General features: G+C 38.6%; 1 protein-coding gene across 10 annotated transcripts in view; it reads left to right on the top strand.

The window, feature by feature from the left end:
* Nucleotides 1–22,395, top strand: part of LOC120299022 (armadillo repeat-containing protein 12-like) — a 63,946-nt gene that overhangs the window by 18,316 nt on the left and 23,235 nt on the right. For 3 of the 10 annotated variants that reach the window (XM_039323398.1, XM_039323396.1, XM_039323402.1), the window contains exons 2-3: nucleotides 8,104–8,195; nucleotides 10,013–10,107. Coding sequence is in view for 3 of the 10 variants with exons in the window: in XM_039323391.1 (XP_039179325.1) it covers nucleotides 10,105–10,107; nucleotides 11,839–11,920 (85 nt within the window). In the remaining 7 variants the exon portion in view is untranslated. Of the gene's footprint in view, nucleotides 1–8,103; nucleotides 8,196–9,533; nucleotides 10,108–11,838; nucleotides 11,921–19,521; nucleotides 21,361–22,395 lie in introns of those variants that run through there. The other 7 variants (XM_039323391.1, XM_039323392.1, XM_039323393.1 and 4 more) reach the window with 6 other exon arrangements.

Raw genomic sequence — 22,395 nt, 5'->3', positions numbered from 1 at the left:
ATGTTTCTGAATACTTAAAGCAGGAGAAAACAATAAAGGAATAGTGTCCTTCCCTGACTCTCTGTCTCACAGACACATAGACACCCGACTGGTAAGTCTCCTGGAGGTGTGTGGCTAGCCTTGCTAGAACTAGACAAATAATTTGGCTGAGACCACATGCAAATCAAAGCTAGAACCTGAAACTCTACTTCACCTTCCCAGAATAGCCAGCACCTAGCAAACATTTCATAACCTGCTTCAATTTGGCATCTTCTAGCTGTGTTGGTCTTGTAATTGTATTAAACCCCTGACTGTTGTGGCTGTGTTAGGGGTTCTTAGGCTTGCAATCCTAAACATCTTGTGAAGGCCATGCTAAGGAAGACTGTGCAAAGCTATGCACATGCCATGCTCTAAATTACTTGTTTGGTTGGGTTTTTCTATTTGCAGAGATGGAAGCAAAAATAAATCAGAGAGTCTCATAGGAGAATGTTGCTGATCGGAGTTCTTCATACAATGTAACAATCACTGCTAGAAGATGCGTGATGGTCCTTAGGCTTTGATGGCTTCCAAAAGGATTAGAGATGTGCTTGGAGAAGGAGAATATCAGTCAGTAACTGTTCTCTGTCATAATTAAAGTTAATGATAATTAAATTGCAGTGGCAGTGTCCCTCCATACAATAGACATTAAATACAAGCAAGGAGACTTAAAGCCTACCATAATTCATGTAGTTTATTTATTTATTTATGAGACTTATATACCGCTTTAAGTGCAAGCACTCTCTAAGTGGTGTACACCAGTAAGCAATGTATATATACATTTACATTGCCCCCAACAATCTGGGTCCTCATTTTACCTACCTCGGAAGGATGGAAGGCTAAGTCAACCTTGAGCCGGTGAGATTTGAACCGCTGACCTGCTGAACACAATCAGCTAAAGTGGCCTGCAGTACTGCACTCTAACTGCTGCGCCACCTCGGCTTCATCTTGTTGCCTTCATCTTGTCCCCAGCCTATCAAAGATGAGGGTTAAATTGCCCTTAGTTGTCCTAGTGTGAAAGTAGTATTGCCTCTTATACCTACACATTCAAGAGCAACCTCAAGTTTTATAGAATCTATTAGGTATGGACTCTTTCATGTGTTCCATTTGCTGTGGTAAAACAATATACTCTAGTAAGGATTTACAAGGGCATGTTCTCAAGATGCATACACACACACACACACACACAAACACACACACCATCTTGTTAGCAGACCATATTGAAGCAATTGGGCATACATCACCTTGAGAGGGGTCTATTTTACATATGTGTCCAGCAGTTCCAATGCTACAGGGAGAAACAATCCCATGATATGACATCCCATTCCCCCTGCAAGTTTGCTGCAACAGTAAAAGTAGGGGAGGCATGCTAGATATCTCCTTCAGTAAATTTCAGGAAGATCTCTAAACATGTGGGAAACCCTCTCTTTCTCTCCCCTTCCCCAAATTAGGCCCTGCAGCATTGCCAGCGTCAAAGATTCTTGAAATAGGGGAAGGGCCACCAGGGTAAGCACTATTAGCCAGCTCTAGGGTGGTATGGGGGGGAGATCAGCTAAAGAGCCACTTCCCTTCCTCCTCTGCAGAAGAGGGAGGGAGAGAAGATCAACCCCCCCTCTTTATCTCCCCTGTTTGAGAAGGGAGAGATGGGGGGGGATGTCCCTTATCTGCCTTGCTACTTTTACCTGTGTAGCAGGAGAAGAAAAAAAGAAAGGGACAAGTGGTGAAGAAGACTGTTTCATTGGCAGGTTTCTGATCCTATACAGGATGAAATCTGATTTGTAGAAGTGAAAAAGAGGCAATAAGAGACAGGATGAGGATCAGCAAAAAAGAGGTTAATAGCAGCTCATTTGACGCTGGTGTAGGTTTCTGTCTATTCAAGCATGAATGGGTAGCCCTTCAGCTCAGCAGTGGGGAACACATTGGGCAAGAGTTAGGGCAGTAATTCCCAAACTTGTTCCTTCATCGCCCAAACCCCACTTATTTCAGTATTTCAGTCTTATTTCAGTCCTTATTTAAATCTCCCTGTTGTGATTCATGGGTTCATGTGTCCTTACCCAAAGAAAACCATTTCTACTCAATTTTAGATAATTTACTAAATTTACTAAATTTGAGAAGTGCTTGGTTAGGGGATTCCAAGTCTCCCAAGGCTGATACTGACAGCTTGGTGTCACTTTAAAAAATGTGTTCAGAGAGGAGAAGTGCTGAAAAGGTTTTAGCTAGAGCAGCTCTCCCCTTGGTTCCTTCATGTACCGCTGCCCCCCCTCCACTGCCACCACTACCACCATAGTGTCATGTTTCAACAAAGTGTCAAGGGCCAGGAAGTATCCTGTAAAGCCAGGGGGGAGGGGAGGCGCAGGAGGAATTATAGGGGTGGTTGCAGCTTTCAAGTTCAGCCTTTCTCAATTTTGTGAGAGAGTCAGCTTGAAAAAAAAGGAAAAAAAAAAAGGAAAAGAGGTGAGCAACCCACACCCTTACTCTTCTGTAGGTCTCATTTTGAGATTTATGAGATAGGTTAGGCTGGAAGATAATGATTGGATTAATCACCCAGAATAGTTGGAAGGCTGAATGTATATTTAAATCTTTTATTTTCCCACCTGCATTCAAATATTCTACCAAATGCCCACCATTTCAACATACTGAATGACTGGAGACAGACGGTTATATAAGGGCCTATATGTGTGGACATTGAACATATTGCATGTCATCATATATGTATTAGTATGCTGAAGACACTGTCCTGAAGATGAAATGACATATGTTTCTCTCCCACAGAAAAATCTCTGCTGATAATGTATGCATTCCAAAAGATTCTTTAAAAAGCTGCTTTAAAGCAGTCAGCATAGATGTCTCTTGCAATAGTCTGGATAAACTATTGCCTCATTCAGGCGCATTATTTTTTTTCCCCCTCTCCTTGTACATTTTTCTAAAAATATTTGTTCTGAGGCTGGTATCGCAGTATGCCAAGTTTTAACCCAAAAGAGGAGGGGGAGAGAGAAAGTATGCTGTAGTTTGCGCAAGAATCCTTTATGTTTTGGAAGTTTACAACAGGGAGTGTCTTGTGCACACTGAGTGAGGCAGGACAGCACTGCCCTCCACTGCTAAATGAAGCCTAGGCCTAAGCAAATACGTCAGAGGATATAGGCAGCATGTTTACAGCTAGTTGGGGCCTCTGAGTTACACAATAGCCTGCATAGCCTCTTAGCACATTCTGTACCAGTTGTAAGCATTGGGTGCAGCTGCTCCAGATGACGATTTTAAGTGCAACAACAGATAGGTCTAAACAATCTTCAATTATCGTTCCTGCATGAAGAGTTCTTTGCAGTTTTAAACATGGTGCAACTGCCCCATCCGTAGCATTTTCACCGCTGTCTGTGAAACGGGGACAGGATGTACTAAGACTGAGGAGGATTAATGGAACAAACTAAAATGACTCGAACTAAAATGACTTATAGCAGCCTAGGATTGCATTCTTTCTCCCATTAAGACTGAAGTGAGCAAGGAGGACTTGCGGTATTTAATTTCCCCAAGGAGTGGGCTGCATTTATAACCAGAGATGTTTTTAACCATAAAACCTCTAAGCCTTCAGGAGAAAACTTGAGCGACAAGCTTGTTCCTGCTCCCTCCCCCCACCATCCCAAATATTTACTGGTGATAATGTAAAGAGTACTTTATGCGTGCTGGCTGCATGAAGGCAATCAATATGGGAAATGTGTGTCCTCACAGACCATATGTGCCTAATGAATGTTTCTCCTTCTGTGCTGCGGTAAAATTGACTTTAGCCTTTTGTATCAACTGTATTCAGGGAGAAGCGGCCATTGTGACAAAACCACAGAACTGATAACGTGTTCTTGTTTTTAGATTTCTGGGCTTGTTATTTTAATGGTAACATTCCAAATGGTAAATAGATTACAAAAACATGCTTATGTAGGAACAAAAATGGCAGTGTAGCTCTGTAATGTTTCAGGGACTCCTTATCACAGCTTTGAATGTCTCCTGGGTAATTTCCCAGCTTTTGTTCAGAACTGTACATATGTACTACTGTCCTGTTCTTAGCCATCCCTCCTGCCCTCACGTGCTCTCTGCCAATTATACATTTGAGCACAGAAAAACTTTAGATTCTGCTTTCATGGAGCTTTATTGGTTTATGGTACTGCAAGAAATTGGGCTTTCTGCCTCTGCAGGTTTGCTTTTTTTAAAACAATGGCAATGATTTTCAACTTTGACAACTTTTAAGATGTGTGGACTTCACCTCCCATGCTGTGGATGAGCTGAAGTCCACACCTCTTAATATTGCCAAGTTGAAAAATAAAACTCTGATCAGTAGGTACAGGTAGTGCTCGGCTTACAACCATTCATTTAGTGACCGTTCAAAGTCACTAAAAAGTGACTTATGACTGTTTTCACAATTATGACCTTTGCAGCTTTCTCATCATCATCATGTGATCAAAATTCAGATACTTGGCAACTAGTTCATACTTACGACCGTTGCTGTGTCCCAAGGTCATGTGATCACCATTTGTAACCTTCTGACAAGCAAAATCAACGGGGAAGCCAGATTCACTTAACAACCATGTTACTATCAATTGCAGGGATTCACTTAACAACTTTGGTAAGAAAGGTCATAAAATGGGGCAAAACCTCCTTAACAAATGTCTCACTTAACAACAGAAATGTTGGGCTCAGTTGTGGTCGTAAGTCGAGTACTACCTGTATGGTATAGCGATAGCTAATACTCTGCTAGTCAGTGGTTCTGTACCAACAGTTAAATCTCTTTCCTAGCATTTCCCAAATGTAGATCTCTGTATATGTTATCCCACAAAGTCACGGGAGAAACGACTTCCATGATCAATGGACAACAATCACCATGAGAGAGTTAATGTGGCGAAAAGTGGGTTTAAAATTGGATTCAAACCATTTAGGACTTCAGTGGTTTCTTAGAACACTAACCGCATGGTAATCATTACACATGAGAAGATCAAATTATTTAACCCCACAAGTATCTGGTCACTGAATTAATTCCCATGCTGTCTCTAATGATGTGCCTAGTGCAGATATAACATTGTTATGGCTGCTTTTTCCAGATAGGGCCACAGTGCATGAACCAATGAAGTGAGTAAAAGTTGTTTTGGAACTGAAATAATTTGCCTCTTAATAGATAACACTATTGATTCTTCACTGAAGGAGAGCCTCTCTAAAATTCATCATAAATTTTTACCCATGAGGCTTTCCAGTCAATAATAATTCTATCTTATCTGTATTAAAATTGAGTTTGTCTTCGTTCATCCAAAGCCTGCTTCTAGACAGTTCTGAATGTTTTCTCTGCCTTCCTGAGATTTGTCCATGGAAATAAGAGGTATGAATGTGTATTATTTGCATACTAATAATTCTTTATCTCAATTCCTGGATGACTTTTAAAGATATGGAAGACAGAGTAGAACTTTTTCACCATAAAGCAGAACTTCAATTATCTTCTGAATATTGCAGAAAGTACTACTACTGTGCCTCCAAGTTCATCTTGGAAAGGATGGTCCAGAAAGATCCTATTCTCAATAGTAAAAAAAATAATAAAAAAATCCCAGAAACTAAGAAAGAATACATTCTTCCATTTTAACATCTGACAAAGGTAACATCTGACAAAGGTAAGATGTTAATCAACCAGCCTCAACTCCCATTTCATTAACTTGTCCAGAAATGGCAAGTTCAATACTGGAGAATAGTAATCCAAACAGATTAGATTAGATTAGATTAGATTAGATTAGATTAATTTTATTGTCATTTTTTTCTTATGGGCACAACGGGACACATTAAAAATGAAATTTTGTTGCTTGTTCTCAAAAACATACACATACATAACACACATTTAAACATGCTATATACATCATATGTATATACCTACACCCTTTACACATAAATAACATATAAATATTAATCACTGTCCATCTTGAATACATAACGAAAGGAGGAAGCTTTAGAGTTCACAACGTTAATACTGTATGGAACAAAGCTGTGACTGAATCTGGATGTTCTGCTTCGGATACCATAGAGCCTCCTCCCAGCAGGTAACAAGGAAAACTAGATGCTGAATGATTGTATTTTTGAGAAAGAAAAGACCATAACTTCCTCCCAGGAAGTATTAGCCATCATTTTAATATCTGAAGAATCCAAAGGAGGAAGGTAATATCCATCAAGCTCCCATGCATACTCAAGCAGAACAAACAGAAAGTTGCCCATAAGTTCTCTAAGGTGTAAGATATTCTGGATATATTCATACTGGATTCTGACATAGCTAAGGAGGAAGCAAAATGTGTAACTTTATCTGCCATGTTAAATTTGTAACTTCAAGCTTCTGACATTTCTAACCATTAGTTCTCTGATCTTGAAACAGACCTACAACTGTTTGCCCAAGTCCTGTTAAGCAACTTTAACTGGATATAGAATAAAACTTTTTTTCTCATTTCTGTCACTAAGTAGCCCCTAGAAGAGCTGGCATTTATTTGGTTCAGAGACTTTTTTTTTTTTGGGAGTTCTGACTGATAACTCCTTTGGTTCTACTTCTTCAGGTAAGTAGTATTCTAAAAAAACCAAGATGGCTTTTATCTTGTAGGCTAAATTGCTATTGAATTCTGAACTGTAGCAGATAATGACTTCCCATTTTCATTCATTTATGAAAACTGATTTTTGTACACTGTAGATGCTTTTCAGGAGCTCATGCTGATGTTAAGGAAAAGGTAGTTTATGAAAACAGCCTTTTTCATGTGGAAATTGGAAGGAAACAAACTTATGGTGTTGTTTATAGTCATTAAATCGAATACATTTGAGTTTTCAATTGCAGTCAGGATTTAATGTAAAAAATCAAAACAGTTATCAAAGCACTTTCAGGCCAATCTTTTTATTACCGTTACACACAAGAAACTTTTTCAATTTTTGTTTGTGATAAAGATGATATTCTCCCAGTTAGCCTATGCCATTTTAGGGAAATTAGCAACTGGGATCATATCACTATAGCTGATCTTCACAATATGCATGCAGAAAATGCTAGGTTCAGTTATGACATTCTTCTGTTCTATTTGGAAAAACTCCTGCTTGAAACCTTAAAAACTAATTGCCAGCAGTATTAACAATATTGGAAAAGGTGAATCATTGGCCTGCATTGGTATAAAGTACCAAGTCTGTCCCAAGACATTATAACAATTGAAGAGAAGGCAAATTGGTGTTTGTGTCCCGTTCTGTATACAGATCCTATTCAGATTGGCAACTGAATCTTATTAGAGGGTTGTAAACATTCTCCATACAATCCTCCGTTGTTTAATGTCACTTTCCTTTTTTTTTTTTTGTTTGTGTACTGACTAGACAACCTATGACCCATTGGCTCATCCTTTCAGATATATTTCCTTACCTAAACAAAGAATGCTAGTCAAACCAGCTGCCTTGCTCCAACCGTCAGCCACATCACATGAGCCCCCTTGACTTTCTCCTTGCAAGCTTCCCAGGCTTCTCTGTTGACTTGTGGGAAGGTGTCTGGGAACATTGTAAATGAGGATCACATGAGCCCTGCAGCAGTGCTGACCAGGAGTAGAGCAGTAACGCTGAAATGGCAAGAATGTTCCAAAATTTCATTCATGTTGGAGTAATAGGCCCCACGATTCTGTAAGTTAGCCCATGTAAGGTACCTGAATAAAAAGATTTTGCCCTAAGATGCACCATTTCATCCAGTCAAAGGTTACAGACACAAGAGTTTTAGTAATGTATGGATAAGTACTTTTCACCCTCTAGCATTAGAGGAGTAGTTTACAGACTGTGATAAGACAACCGATTATTGTTAATTCTATCTGCCTATCTGTTTTTAATCTATAAAAGCAGAGACAAAAACAAAACTCCTTCCAATAGCCACCCATCCCAGGCTATCCTGTTCAATAAGTTGGGGATAAGATAGCATGCTGGCAGTACTGGACTGGAGCTTTTGCTCCAGGTCCCCTAACATCATATTGTTTCTTTGCTTGTTTATTTGTTTCATCACAACTGTGTCTTCCATAGTTTCTGCCCTTCCATAAAGTCAAGCAGAGATGGTGTGCTTGGGTCTCATTTCAGGAAAGAGCCAAGTTTTTAGGACATATTTGAAGAGCAACGGAGGTGGAGGTGAGGGCAATGAATATGCAAGAAGGCATCATTCCAGGGGGCAGGTAAGGCCCATTTTCTGCTTCCATCTTCTGTTTGTTTGTTTATTCAACTATATGAATGTATTATGCATGTTTCTATCCTACCACAATTCAAAAAAGTGTCCTACTGGCTTATGTCAAATTGACGGAACCTGACGCATACCAACTGTGCCTGATCATGTAGTATAAGTGGAAACTATAGAGACAGATAGTCCCTCAGATAATCAGGCCATATATTGAAGGGCTTTATAGGCGATAACCAGCACTTTCAATTGTACCTGGAAGGTTCCAGATAAGCAGTGCAGTTCTTGGTAGCCGTGGCATGCCCATAACTGCCTGTGCTGCTGTATTTTGGACAGGCTGCAGTTTCTGAGCATTCTTCAAATTTTACTAGATATATTAAGAGAAATGCATAAGTTGAACTTTTGCATGCAGCAGCAGTGCTCTCAGGTTTTTTTGCACACAAGGGGAGATTACCCTGGATTAAGATTTTGCAATACAGAAAGAGTACAGTTTAAATTTTTTCCCAACCTGTCTTTGTGATGAAAGTTGCCCAGATTTACATCTGGGAGGTTTGAGCAAGAGGCTGATTGGCCTGGCAAGGAAACTCTCTTGGAAATACTAAGCCCATGGCCTTGGCAATGTATATGTATGCTATGTAAATTACTTATATAACACATATGCTAGATGGTAATGCGACCTGTAGTAGCCTTGGAGAAGGAATAGATCCATTTGAGGGGCAAAATTGGTTGAAGAATAACTTGTCAAAGCAAGAATATACAAATATTGTATATTCTTGCTTTGACATAACTCCTACTATTTACAGGTAGTCCTCAACTTACAACAGTTCGTTTAGTGACCAAAGTTACTGAAAAAGTGACTTATGACCGTTTTTCATGCTTACGACCATGTGACAACTGCAGTGATTCACTTAACTGCAGCAAGAAAAGTCACAAATGGGACAAAACTCACTTAACAAATATTTCACTTAGCAAAAGAAATTTGGGGCTCAGTTGGTTCAGCTTTACTTCTAACCTTTTCAGTACAGACTATAGAAGTTAGTGCACTCATCTCAGCAGTGTTCATGATAATCCAAATAAATTTAAATGAATTCTAAATAGAAGCAGAATACTTTTGACAGTTTAAAGTACCCTTTCCTAACCTGGCATCCTGAGATCTGCTGGATCGGGTTTTTTTATCCCATATTTCATGTGTTGCTAGCAAACCAACCCTGATGGAATACACATTTTTGAAATCTTCAAGGCAATATCTTCCTTAGAAAAGCCATTTGCATTTTCACTCCCTCACTTCAGAAACAAATTCCAACAGTGGTGGGCAAGGGTTTATCGTGAAGGGACTGCTTGTCATGTTCTGTTTCTTCCTGCTTCTAATAGTTGTTTCATTTAGCCCAGATAAGGGAGTAATCTTTTATTTGCAGTTTTGTAGGCATGTTTTTCCCAGACATTCTGCTTGTCCATGCCACACTCGGAATATGCCAAGATAATCCCCGGTTTACTAGAATGTCACTTTCACCAGTGTACTCTTCCACTCTGATCTGGAGGAGGATGAACTTTGAGACATTGGCATGAGTTTCTTAGTAGTTTAAAATGTGTATCTTTCTTTGCAATTGCCTCCAAAGTAATCCATCTAAAGAAGTGTCTCCCCAACCACATTTTTGTAAAAACAAACACACACACAGCATGGGGTGCTACAAACTAAAACTGGAGGAAGAGGGCAGGGCTCTTTGTTAATTCATGGAGTGGTGGAAGCTCTGGGAACAGTATTTTTAGCGATTAGCCAATTTGGAAGAAAAAGCCAGTTGTCATTTGCTCTCCACTCAGGATTAAGCAATGATTGGCAGCAGGAACATTTGTGAACTCCCACCTTATGAGCACAGAAACAACATCACACTGAAAGTGTTTGAGATCAGCCGATGGTAAGTACAATGTATACAAACTGCTGATTAATTTTAAAGTATGTTGGGAATGATTATATCAAGGCTGATCTTGCTGTAAACTCATTATACCTGGAAATTACCAAAAGTGGTCAATTGCTCTGATTTAAATAATTTAAATCCCAAAAATTTCCCATACCCTTTAGGATTGTCTTAATAATTTCTTTCACTTAAAAATTATTTACAGATAACTAGACTTTTGCCTGTCTCCATCTTTCCATAGCTGGTTTGGTTTTGTGCCTTTGAGTCAGTGCTGACTCCTGGTTGACTGCCTGGACAGGTCCCTGCAATTTCCACAATATTAAAGTTATTTGTAAAGACTGCTTGTACTTTTTTATATCGTGCTCAAAGTAAATCATCTCCAAACCACAAATATTCAGTTATATTCTTAGAATATAAAAGATTCAGAAGGTATAAACAGAAGTAGGACATAGTAACATTGTCTTTTTTTTTTCTTCCATAAGCCATTTGAAAAAACTTATGGTATATATTATTCCACATACACTTGTATTAGAATTCAGACACAGGCTAAAATTCAATCACTGTTGTCATCCTAGGAAACTCCAAACACCATTACTCTGTGTAATGGGAATTTGGCCACATTGTTCGAGGACTATAGGAGCTGAATTTAAAAAAAAAAAGGGGGGGGGCGGTGAAGAGAAGAATGTCTGGTGAAGGCTAACATACTGAGTACAGTACTGGATTGTTATTTTCTTGCTTTGCTGCTTTTACTCTGAGTTTGTGTTAGTTTTCATGTTCTTTGTAAAACTTTCAATAGAATGTATTTTAAAAACCCGATAATTTCCTGAGGTATTATTTATGGTTATTGTCTTTTAAATTGTTCTTTTATTTTGCAAAGTCCTATCATGTCATTTTTTTTTCTGTTTTCCTTACACACTGCAAGATAACATGGCCCATTTATTATGGAGAAGTAAAGGCAATGATTTGCTTGAGGCCATATATCATTTGCCCATGACAAAAGCAATACTAGATTTTATGTTTTCACAATTCAGATATGCTTTCTGGAACATGTTAATCCTGTAACTGTTGTTTTGCAGATGACATTGTAAAATATTTTGTTGTTATGGGATGTATAGGAAAAAAAGCTATGATTTAGAATGAAAACCTGCAAATCAAGTTTTTAAATGGTTAACTAAAGCAGATTAATATATAAACGAACTGTTTCTAGAAATAGAACAATTCAACATTATTGGCTAGAAGGCTGATGTTGCTTGATTTTCACTGAATTATTGTGGTTATTTTCTTCGTAATCACTATTTTCATATGGCTACAGAAAATAAAAAACAGAGTTTGTGGATTTGCAAGTATCCACAGAAAAGTCTTTCTTCAACTATGATCAGAAAAGAAGGAAAATTTGGTACAATAAATATATTTAAAAATGGAAAGCTTGTAAGAATTTGTATAAAAACAAAATTGTAAAGGGAAAGTGCAATGCAAAATAGAAAACACTAATTCACACAATTAAAAATACCAATGGCTCTTCGTTCCTTTTTGATCTGCCAAAAAGGTTTTTGTCCTTTAGTGAATTTTGTGTACTAATCGATTATGTCCATTCATTTCAGTTGTTTCACACTTTTTTCTGCCAGATGGGATAAGGTTAAGGTTATTGACTGAAGATTGTATAATCTTCAAATGTACGTATCCACACGGTATTCACAACAAGAATATTTCACCAATTGCTTTAATCTACAGCAGGCAAAATCTTTTTGGACAAGAGATGTTAACACTAGTGATGAGCAAAGAAAGAACATAGCCTCCCTGTGTTCAATAAAGGGTGAGTAAGTTTTGGTAGAAGAGGGAGGCTGATTTATTTATTTAATCACATTTATATAGACCAGTGGTTTTCAACCTTTTTAATGCCGCGACCCCCAACCGGTCGTAAGTCGAGGACTACTCAACCGGTCGTAGGTCAAGGACTACTCAACCGATCATAAGTTGAGGACTACCCAACTGGTCGTAAGTCGAGGACTTTCCCTGCCCGGGAGCGCCGTGCATGCATGGTGCTGCCCCCTGCGCCGGCTGAGGCGTAGCTGGCAAGGGGCAGCGACGGCGCAGGGCGACCACTGGCTGGGCCACCAGCTGGCCCAGCCCAAGGGAGGTAAGGTACCCGTTGGACCCCATGCATGCCAGCAACCCTCCCTGTGCCCGCTGGCCTCCCACCTCCCACCCCTGGCCCTCTTTTACTTACATTTTTAGTAGTTGCTCAGCAGGGAGGGGTGGAAACTTCCAGACAGCTCACCTTCACTGCAGACAACTTGCAGCACCGTTTGCAGAATGGGACTTTTGGCGGGCTCAGCAGGGCAGAGACAGCCTGGACAATTCCTATTGGCTTTTGAAAGCCAATAGAATTAGACTCTATTCAAGAGAGTCTATTCTATTGGCTTTCAAAAGCCAATAGAATAAAAGGGAGTAGCACAGCTAAGGAAAAGGGGGGAAAATGGCGGACTGCGTTTGGCGACCCCCGTGAAATGGTCGTTCGACCCCAAATGGGGTCGTGACCCACAGGTTGAGAACCGCGAATATAGACACCCATATCACAAGAAGAGACTCTGGATGGGATACAGCAAAAAACAAGTATTAAAACAATAAGCATGTTAAACACAGTCATATAATACACACACATATAATGGAGACATCTTAAACTTCCACTGGTCTTCTGAAACTCCCACGCCTGACGTCAAAATCAGGTCTTGAGGACCTTCTGGAAAATAAGAAGGGATGGAACTAGCCTTACTGGGGAGGTGGGGGGGAGAGAGAATGTTCCATAAGGTGGGCATCACAGCAGAGAAGGCCTACCTCCATGGGCCTGCCAAATATAGTTCCTTGAGAGATGGAACCCACAGCATGGCTCTCTTGCTTGATCTATACTCCCCCATCCAGCATCAAAGATGGCATAGTCTTAGAACTGGCTGGCCTCAAAAGGCAAAGCAATTCTGTCTTGCCAGGGTTCAACGGAACCCTCATAGTCTCCAGATACTGGGATACAGTGGGATGGACGTGAAGTACCTCCAGATATATCAGAGCAAGTGTTATGGAACAATCATGCATTTGATGAGTTGAGTTAAAAATCTTGTGAAATTATTGTAATTAATTGGCATACATACATTACAGTAAAAGGTCTACCTGGAAGATTTTTTTAATCAAAAGTAATCAAAAACCTTTTAATGTGGAAAGGAAGCAGAAAGCCTTAGGGTTTGCCAAGGTCATGCTAAACCAGCTATCACTTTGGGATTACTCTCTCTGTGCTTATTGTTCTCTTATTTAGGCATCCCAAATATTGATATTCAAGGATGTTCTCCTCCCTCTCTTCATAGAACTAATTTGATGATTTGTTCATTGGAAAGGAAAGCAGGCAGACATGTTCATTTTGCTTTCTCCTCCTTAAATGATATGAATGGCTTTTTAAAGGCCAGGTCATCCTTTTTCCAGATAGAGCCAGGCAAACAGACATACATAACTGACAGCAGGATGTAGCTGAGTCTGGAACTGCGAAGTATAAATAAAGTTCAGCTTCTGAGTTTTGGACCAAAGCCATTTGTAACACAAAGTACATTCCGGCCTGAGTGTAACAAATCTAATCAATCTCCTCCCAGGCAGTGACTTAGGTATTTCAGGGTAGGGATTTGCAGGAGAAGGGATTTTTTAGAGGAGGTTATGGGGTGGAGAATGAGAGGATGCCTTGAACTGTGCTGAGGAGCCATCATCATGTAAATCAACAAACTGTTTTTTTATTCATGGTCCTGGACCTGGGGTTTTTTTTTGGGGGGGGAGGGCTTTCTCCAGGAAACATGCTTGTTCTTCTTTGTTCAATGGATCTCAAATCTGTTTTTAAAAAGCCAACACTTTACCAGTAGAATGATGCCAGCTTCTGGAACCTGTCCTCAACAGCTCTTTTTCCCGACATCATTGTCTCGTAGGTGCTTTTGCTGCTACAAGTCTCATTCTCACATTTTCATTGGCATCATAGGCTGAATTACTTGACCAGCTATATGTGCATTTTCTGATGCCCAGTGATGGGTCCTCAAGAAGAATTTGGAAAGAACTGATTGGAATCTTAGTGTGTTACATTTTTTCCCCACACTCCTTTCTTTCTTTCTTTTTTTAAAAACAAATTTTATTGTTTTTTTAATTAATACAAAGTGCTCGAGACACACCTTGGGGCTGGGGTAATCAAAAATCCAAAACAAAACATATATAAGTAATTCAATCAATACATCAAATATTCCCTCTCTATTTCCCTCAAATAGCTTATATATTTAGACTAGTCTATTTCTATCTTAAATTTCTATTAATCCTAAACCTGTTTTAAAGCTTTGTGCAATTACAAGACCATAATTAAATTTTACTTCAAACATACACATTATCAGTTCAGGTATCCCTTCTAAATATGTCCTAATTCTTTAATTTCATCATAAATCTTGTTTATTTCTTCTTCTACAAATATCTCCCAATTAAAATAAAAATTAATCTATCCTATACATATCTAATCCATCAATTTTTTGTTAACAAAATAATAACCTTAAATCATTTGAGTCCCTTGAACAAGGTTCTGTTTTCATCCAATTAAATTATCAAACCTAATATCATCCATATTATCAAAGAGAACACATCATCTTATTAAAATCACATTCAATTAATTATTAATTCAATCCCAATCTAAAACATCTCTTCATTTTTTCTTCATTCCATTATATAGTAATTTCCATACATTAATCACCCATTTTTTCTTATTTCTATTCAAAAACTTAATCCTTAACTCAGTCCATAGTTCTAAAATGCCTTATATCCAATATATATAATTTTAAATTTCTCTTTTCAGTTTTATTCTAGGCTTTTGTTTCTGCCAAGCAGGTTTCCACAACAACGCTTCCCTTCCAACCGGTAAATCTCTCTTTGTTGCTTGTGATGTTATTTGAGGCAGTAATAAGCTTCCTGTCATCTGGATTGGACCTCCATTTCTCTTATTCTTGAAGCCTCACTGCATTAAAGGTTCAAATCTCAATCTTTGTTTTTTCTGGTCCTCACAACTGTAGATAAGATGCTTGTAGGATGAAATAGGTTCCTCTGTATCCTCAATGAAGTCTTCTTTTAGTGTATTTTGGTTTGTAGAGTAGTCTAGTATAATCTGAAAGTCATTTTTAAAATTTGAAGAAGAATCTCTGATTCTTAGTTCTGTGGTGATCTCTTTCATTGTAACAAATTCCTCTTTAATTTCCTTTAATTCCTCTTCTGGTATGTTTTGGTTTCTAGCATAAACAGCTGTAATCTGAAGGTCAGTTTGAAAGTTTGGGGTAGCATTGACTCTTTGTTCTGTAGTAATCCTTTTCCTTATAGCACATATTTCTTCAGAAACCTCATAAATCTTTTCCAGTATAAGCTTGCAATTTAAATGAGAGTGGAGTTTCTCCATTTTAAAAGTAATCAAAAAGTATTTTCATTATTATTATTATTATTATTATTATTATTATTATTATTATTTAATGAAGGCTGTAATTAAACAGTGTCCACCCCCTCAGTTCCCACAGCTGCACCAGCTTATCTCTTCCAGGAATATTTTGAAGGTCAGGTTTCTATCCAAAGAATAGTTGCAACATTAACTTTTCACCACTAAATGTCCTCAGTAAATAAAAAAGAAACTTTTCCAGACACCATTTTTTCCCCTTTTTTTGTCTCTTTAAAGGAAAGAGTGGAGAAAGAAGTATTCTTCCAATATTAGCTCTTAATAAAATTTAAAAAAAAGTTTTTGTTTTTTTTCTGTATCCAAAAGGAGTGAAAATAGAGTGTAGTCTTTACAAATTTTTTATTCTCAACGCCTCTCTTCCCACACATACAGAAGCCTCCCTTTCCAAATGGGGAAATAATTCCAACCCAAGTTTTTTCAGACAAAAAAAAAAACCAAGTAAGGGAAAGAGAGGGGCTAAAGGGGTCTCACCCGGATCCTCCATGGTGGGTCTAATATCGCTTAGCTGTAATTGTGACTTCGGCTGATGCAGCAGGATAATCGGCTATCTTGCAGGACGATCATTGCTCCGTTGGCCCTAAGGAAATAGCTGGAGCCATGGGAGAAGCTGCCACTCTCCCGTGGTCACCAGCAAGCCTCCTTCTCAGTGGTTGCCCCACTGGGGGGTCTACCGACGCAGAAAACCTGGCCAGGCTGGAGACAAGTCCCCAGACGTGACCGGTGTCGCTGTATACCGGAACCGGAAGTCTCCCCACACTCCTTTCTTAGGACACTAAATCACAGGGATTGGGTCTTTCTTTCTTTCCAGATTTAACTCTACCAATAAACTCTATTATTGGATTTATAAGGATCATTGTTGGGATGGGCAAGGTGTCTTTTGGCTTCTTTTTTTAAAACTGTAAAATAGGTGTTAAGCTCTATAGAAGCTTAATATGTTCTGCATTGTTCAGGCATCCCCATGCTGGAAATCACATTGACAAAAACTGGCAGTTTAGTCACCAGATGCTGAAGGACTTTAGGAATTTAAAATAGAAGCTACAGGTTACATTAAATTTTTTCCAAATCTTGAGAAGGTTACTTATCTATTAAGATTTTCTCCTCAGCTTTTTTGAACAATATCACAAAGCTGATAAGATTCAATCAAATAGGCCTCTTTACAAAATTCTCTCGGTTGTATTTTTAGGTGGGTTATTTAGTGGGGAGACATTTGAGTGACTCACATAAATATGAATAAATAATGTTAGCCTCAAGGCTAACAGAATGACTAAAGGGCATCAAATCTATTCTGTTGGCCCCAAAGAACAATTCAAGTATAACAAGGAGTTTTTATTTTAACTGGAAATGATGATTGATTGAGTTTCCTATGACTGAGTTTCCTGATAACTTAACTTAAATAAAAGGCACTTCTAATGCAAATGGACCTTGATAATATGCTTCTAGTTTTACATATGGAAAATTGCATCTATTACACCAAGTCTAGGTAATTTCTAGCTTTCATGCTCCTACTTCAGTTCACAAAGATCTCTGGATCTTTATATATACATACATACATACATACATACATACATACATCCCTTTCCATAGCTACAATCCCAGCCTCTGATCTTGTATGTCCTTTTCTCCGTACTTTCCCCCTATAATTCATGCTCTATCCCATGTACGCCCCAAATCCCAATACACTCATATTTCTTTTCAGATATTCCCAGCCTTATGTGACCTTGAGGTCATTGCCAGGCCCCAGAACATTATGAATATTTCAGAGAGTGTCATTAATCTCCTGAGCATTTGGTAATAGCTAAAATGGTCTCATTAATCTCTGAAGACTTTGTTGGTGTTCAGATGGCCTTGTGAATCTCTGAAACATCTCTGTATTTATAATTTGAGGTTATCCTTTCCCCAAGAAGGTCACTGTTTGATTGTTTGCATCGGGCTCAACCTAAAAAGTTTGGAAATAGTTGTGTTTGAGCATACCAGTTCTCTGAAAGCAAAGTTAACTTTTTAGTGTTATATACAGTACAGCTTGCAGGATAATGAGGCTCTCATTGAACAGAAAGTCTCTCCATGGATTGTGGAAGAGGTACACTGATGTAGTCAATGTGCCAGTATATATAGCTCCTATGCTCAATAGCTATAACAAGGGGCAATAGCTATAACATTGCCTCACCTTGGGTAACTATGAAAAATTAAGCCAAACAATGGGTGGAAGAAATTAGAATGCAGCATGAAGTACAAACATAATATCAATATCAATGGGCCAAAAACCTGTGTGTTCATCTACATGCAGTAAGGGGTTAATAGAATGGTGCAGAGACCGCATTTTACTTGGGATTTTAGAAAATAGGGTCAACTGGTCCTGAAAGAATGCTCCAAACTTGTTTCCCAGGAAGTTTCTATGTAATCATGCATGTCAGTTTGCTGTAACCATGATTTCTTTTATTTGCTTCATTAGATTTGCAGGGCAAGGGTGATGTTTTGCTTCCAGAATAACACCCAGGCAACAATGTGTGACTGATCAGAATCCATCTTTTATAAAAGAACTGTGTCCCTTTGGATACCTGGTGCTATCCCAGCCTTGTATGAAGGCTTCCTTTTTCTCCTGACTGAGGAGCCCCAGCTTCTGCAAGGATGAGGAAAGGAGTCAGAGATGGGAGGGGAGGATTGCGGAGTTGCAAACCAGCCCTCAGTGCAAACTGAGAACACAAACAAGAGCGAGAAGCTGATGTGAGCTGGGCTACGTGCCAATGAGGAGAGCTGGAACACAATGTACAGAGCACGAGGCAGCAAAGGGAACAGCCTGACTCAGCAGCCAGGGAAGTGGGTGTACTGTGTCGCTAGATAAACCACTCCTGCGGGCTTGTGGTCAGCAGCATCAGTCCTCCTGAAACACAGCAGCAGACCACGGAGACTGCAAGGCATAAAGAGAGACATTCATGGATTCCAGCTGTCTGTCTATCTTCACATTCTTGCCTGCCTCCCATTTCAAGATCAGAGATTCAGGGAGGAGTGTTCCTGCTCTTTTTATTTTTCTCACTCTCTTTTAGGTTCACAAGCTTTAGGGCAGCTCAAAGCCTCTCACTTTATCCATCTCTAAAATGGGGAACAGAATGATTGTGTTCCAAAGGACACCATCATGCTGCCTCAGACAGGCTGTTTGAGATTCAGGATTATTGCATATTACATTATGAATGCTCAGCAACACTTTTAAATCTCTTGATTTCCACAGCCTGAATTTTCAAGAACAACACAAATATCTGCATGATGTATACTTTGATTAACTATTCACCTTACAGTTAGAGATGGGTTAAATTCTTACATGAATTTATGTCTGCTTTTCAAATCTAGTTTAAAAATCTAGTGGGAGCAAATCTTTGTCCTGCCACCTGCCAACTTAGGCATTCTAGACCAGCAGCAAATAGTTTTAATAGGATTTGTTATTTTTGAACTACAAAAAGTAAAACACATTCTACAAAAAGCAGCAGTCAGGACTGCTAGTGAAACTTTGGCTGATGATATCTTACTCTGCCCAATGAGCCATTAATCTGTATAGAAAAAAACAACAACAATCCTCTATCCAAACTGCTGATCTACTACAAGCCCTCTCTGATCCAAAACAAGAATTTGAACTACAGGTAGTCCTCGACTTACAACCACAATTCACCCCAAAATTTATGTTGCCAAATGAGAAATTTGTTAAGTGAGTTTTGCCCCATTTTACGACTTTTCTTGCCATGGTTATTAAGCAAATCACTAGAGTTGTTAAATTAGTAGCTCAGTTGTGCAGTGAATCTGGCTTTCCCATTGACTTTGTTTGCCAGAAGGTCACAAAAGATGATCACGTGACCCTGGAACACTGCAACCATCATAAAGATGAACCAAACGTAAATCACGTGACCATGAGGATGCTGCAATGGCCATAAGTGGGAAAAATGGTCATAAGCCACTTTTTTCAGTGCTGTTGTAACTTTGAATGGTCACTAAACAAACTATTATAAGTCGAGGACTACCTGTACTTTCTGCCCACCATTTTTTTCAGAACATACAAAAATATGGCACTTTCATTTGCCAAAGAACAGCTGAAGACACTCTTGCCCTTTGGAATCTTTTTTGAAAGGGTTTTGATGCCTTGAGCTACATCCGTCATCCCCACCAGCAGGAATGGAAGCAAAACACAGTTGTCCTGAGGAATGCTTCAGGCTAGAGATTACCTTTTCTGACTTATATGGGAACTCAATGTGAAAGCATGAGTTTAAATCAGGTCAGAACTAAAGGAACAAGGTATTAGCCAATCTCAACCCATCTCAAATTACTCGGGGCTGCTGAAATTCCTATGCATGAGTTTACTTGGACTTTAAAATGGATCTTTACTTACAGACTTTCCAATGACTCCTAAGAAAGAGGCGCTTGCCTCTTACTGGATGTGGATAAATATGACCTCACAAATTTGTGGTATCTGTGAAGCTTTAAAAAAAAATCTTTGTGGCAAACTGCTTGCAAATTCATGCATAGGAATTTCAAGGCTTTGGACAAAATCCTCGCCAGCATAAATTGCTCATCGTTGCCCCTGGCAGGGTGTCTGTGCAGATGACCCAAAAAGTCAAGATGTAGCCACAGCCGTATGATCAAAGCCTTTACCTTTTTTACATGCATTGAGAAGAGGGGAGTGTTTCAACTGCATGATTATGAGCACCATCTTGACATTTTTGACTGCTCTCCTGGCAGATACCTGGGGCCCATGGTATACCTCCTAAAAGGCAAACTAAGAATGCAGAAACAGTGAGCTGTTGAAATGATGGCAAGATCTGGATCATTTCTATTTCAAACCATGGAAACATGCTTCCCTTTTCTCTATTTGTCCTCTTCCCAAAAATCACCTTATTTTTACACTGCGAAGCCTCAATTTTTTTTTAAAAAAATGAACCACTTGAAAAACATACATAACTTATTATACTAATTTTCATTCCTGCAACATCATGGAGACCAGTGCTGAACAATCATGGGCTAGAACTTTGTTGATTAGCTTATTTGATAGTCTAGTCTGGTTGAAACAGCCTCAGTTTCCATCATCAGAAAATTGTTTATAATCAAGTGAAATACTAGTTAACTTCAACTATTCTTCAACTACTGGTACACCACAGTTTGTAAGTTTTTTTTTTCCAGTAAGATTACATTTCCTAGGTAGTGTTGTAAAAAAGATGTTCACTTTAGTTTGTGGTTAAGAACTCCTTAAAATATACAAAACATTTACCAGTGTTTATAAATGGTTTTCTGCCATATACTGTATTGTATGCTTTAGCCATCAAAATACCCACTCCTAAGTCTGTGATTTAAGCCTTAAAAAAAAAAAAAAAAACCAAACTGCCACAAATTCATTGTGTAAGCCCGAAATATGAACTCTTCTAAATTAAACATTATGTGGCAAAAATTACAGATGAGTGGCTCACTTAGGGAATGTCATTACCCAGGCCTCCATCAAGCAAAGCATAATAGATTTTCAATATCCTGAGAAGAAAGTTTCATGGCATAGTCTAGAACACCTACATGAAAAGAGAGAATGTAGAGAGAGAAAAAAGGCATTTAAATAGCAATGAAAAAGGGAGAAACAAAAAGATGTAGGAAAAGCTGGAAAAAATGAAACGATGAAGAACAGAATGTTGCTACGAAAGGGGAGGAGGAAAGGATTGCCAAGCGGAGAAAACACTCATCAAAGTTACATGAGGAAGAAGAAAAAGCTTGACATCCTAAGAGAAAAGAAGGTGCAATATTCAGTGGAAATAGAAATACCTTACCATATCCTACTCTATTGTGATTCTGTAGGGCTCTTCAGAATAAATATGTCATATGCTTGCTGCATCAATACCCAAGAAGAATGGATGATTATTATATGAATCTTCTTCTCTCAGATATGATGTTATCTATTATTGGTGCAATAGCTAAATTTTACATTGCTGCAGTAGAAACAAGGCAAAAATGGGGCAAGGCTGAACACTATTATTTTTCCTTTTGCATTGTGGTTTTTTTTTTCTTCTAATTTGCTGATTATGGCTCAAAATAAATAAAATGTTGTTAGGATGGAAAGGTAAATCTCAGTTGTTAAGACAGATTTCTAATTCGCTCCCTTCCAGAAGCATATTAGACTTAAATTATCCCTTGCCAACATTCGCAAGTTTTTGCTGGAAAAATGGCATTAATTGGATATTCACCTTTTTAAAAAATAAGGGCATGAGAAGTAGACATTCAAAAGTAGAAGCTTTCCTCAGTGTGCAAGTACTTTGGTGGAATATATTCAATGTCTTCTGGATATTTCTGCCCATCGTTTAGTATTACATGTAGCACAGAAATAGGTAAAAATAAAAGAAAGAAAGAAATAGGAGCCAATGCACTTCATTGAAAGAACAAAACCGAAAAAGCCATGCAAATATAAGTTGAGTATTTGGCAATCTTGTGCAGATTTTCCCTGCAGTAAATAGATATTGGAAAGGGTTTGGAGAGTTTTGGTTGAAACAGAGAATAGAAAATTCAGGACTGAACTTGCTAATCACAAGATATTCCTGGCAATCATAGCTATCAAGATTGTTAGCAAATAATGCCAGTACTATTAAGCACATTATATAGTTATAGAAATGGGGGAGGGAAGGTTTGTTGAAACTCATGTTGAAAGTTTGTTGAAACCTTATACTAATAATTGGAAATTGCCCAAGAGGATGTACAACTTTGTCCAAGTGTATTGTATTTATTGATTGATTGGTTCAATGTATTTGCTGCCCTTCTTGCTGTGGGTCCCCAAGCCA

Source organism: Crotalus tigris, unplaced genomic scaffold (assembly GCF_016545835.1).
Source record: "Crotalus tigris isolate CLP2741 ecotype Arizona unplaced genomic scaffold, ASM1654583v1 scf7180000024167.7108832, whole genome shotgun sequence".
NCBI classification, from domain to species: Eukaryota; Metazoa; Chordata; class Lepidosauria; order Squamata; family Viperidae; genus Crotalus; species Crotalus tigris.
Note: the sequence above shows the minus strand (reverse complement) of the source record. Positions and strands in the feature narration are given on the sequence as shown.